The sequence below is a fragment of the Sinocyclocheilus rhinocerous genome, unplaced genomic scaffold (genome assembly GCF_001515625.1).
Source record: "Sinocyclocheilus rhinocerous isolate Xijiao unplaced genomic scaffold, SAMN03320098_v1.1 C36586857, whole genome shotgun sequence".
Classification (NCBI taxonomy): domain Eukaryota; kingdom Metazoa; phylum Chordata; class Actinopteri; order Cypriniformes; family Cyprinidae; genus Sinocyclocheilus; species Sinocyclocheilus rhinocerous.
In genome coordinates this window covers 1-1,338 of record NW_015783519.1, presented here as the reverse complement: position 1 = coordinate 1,338, position 1,338 = coordinate 1, and the positions used below count along the sequence as shown (strand labels likewise).

The 1,338-nt window shown below is 47.2% G+C and overlaps 1 protein-coding gene across 1 annotated transcript; it reads left to right on the top strand.

Moving 5' to 3' along the window:
- Positions 1-10: 10 nt before the first annotated feature.
- Positions 11-1,329, top strand: LOC107736248 (nuclear receptor subfamily 2 group F member 5-like). Its single transcript, XM_016547710.1, has one exon. The coding sequence runs from the start codon at positions 14-16 to the stop codon at positions 323-325; it is 312 nt and encodes a 103-aa protein (XP_016403196.1). The 5' UTR covers positions 11-13; the 3' UTR covers positions 326-1,329.
- The last annotated feature ends 9 nt before the right edge of the window (positions 1,330-1,338 follow it).

The window sequence follows — 1,338 nt, the reverse complement described above, 5'->3', positions numbered from 1 at the left end:
TTCTTCAGATGCCATGGGTCTGTCTGATGTGGCCCATGTGGAGAGTATCCAGGAAAAGTCCCAGTGCGCTCTCGAGGAGTATGTGCGGAACCAATACCCCAATCAACCCAACCGATTCGGCCGCCTGTTGTTACGGCTGCCCTCCCTGCGCATCGTGTCTTCTCCTGTTATCGAACAGCTGTTCTTCGTGCGACTGGTAGGCAAAACGCCCATCGAGACCCTGCTGCGGGACATGCTGCTTTCCGGCTCCAGCTACAACTGGCCTTACATGCCCGTCCAGAGAGACCGGCCCATTTCACTCCATTACAATGAGAACGGGCCCTGATCCTGCCCCCATAATCCATATCACACCCCCGCCGCCATGGGGTCATGGCCGATACAGAGAATCTGTCAGCAAGCCACGCCCCTTTCTGCCACATCATCACCTGCTCACTTACCTGAAGCACCAGCCGTTTGTTCCGTCAAGGGGAATGGACCACAGCACTCATATAGACACCGAACTGTTTCCTACAGAGGTTTTCTATGAATGAGGACTGAACGAGAACGTCCATTCCTGATTTTGACTCAACCAGAAGCCATTAAAGCTGATGCCAAAACTTTACTAGAACAGCTATTAGATGGACCTCGAAAACCACTTGTATTAACGGGAGAGTCAAGATTCTGTCTGTTTAGTTGGGGGTTTGTATTTCGCCCCAAATACAACCGAGAGAAAGGCATGACTCTTGCAGGACTCATTGGAGAGAAAGCCATTGCCAAAGTAGGACAGGCAACTGAACTCTCGGGAGCATTTTGTGGAATTGATGACTGAGGTGAAATTTCGTTTGTCTTGTTGATTTTTGCGTTTAGGTCTCTGATGAAGTGGGAAGACTTGAAAGAGGCACTTGAAACCAGCCAGATAACCCTCACTTTCCGTGCTTTTCTCAGCTGCATCCAAATAATCAGCACATCTAGACAGAATGTTGCCGTGTCAAGCACAACATGCATCTTGTTAAATACAGGTGTTTATCTCCTGTAGCTTCAAGAAAAACACTAGGGTAAAATAGGGTATTCTGGGACATTTGGGAACGTCGGGAAAGCTCCGATGTGTCCAAGCCAACAAAGTCTATGCTAACTGTACCATATTCTAACTGGGCTGTCATAGGATGAAGTCTTGTTTGATTGTGTAAAGTGTTGAGGTGGCAGTCAAACATGCAAAAATGACCCAGATTACCCTAATTCACCCGACAAACTCAAGACCTCAATTATGCCAATAGTCTGCCTTTGATGACCAGGTATATTGTGTAGCATACTGTAGGTTTCATCAAGTATTTTTGTTACTTTCTTGCTCGTTTGAATATG

Bases quoted from the DNA above. Each gene is read 5' to 3' on its own strand.
- LOC107736248 (XM_016547710.1), top strand. From the start codon at position 14: ATGGGTCTGTCTGATGTGGCCCATGTGGAGAGTATCCAGGAAAAGTCC.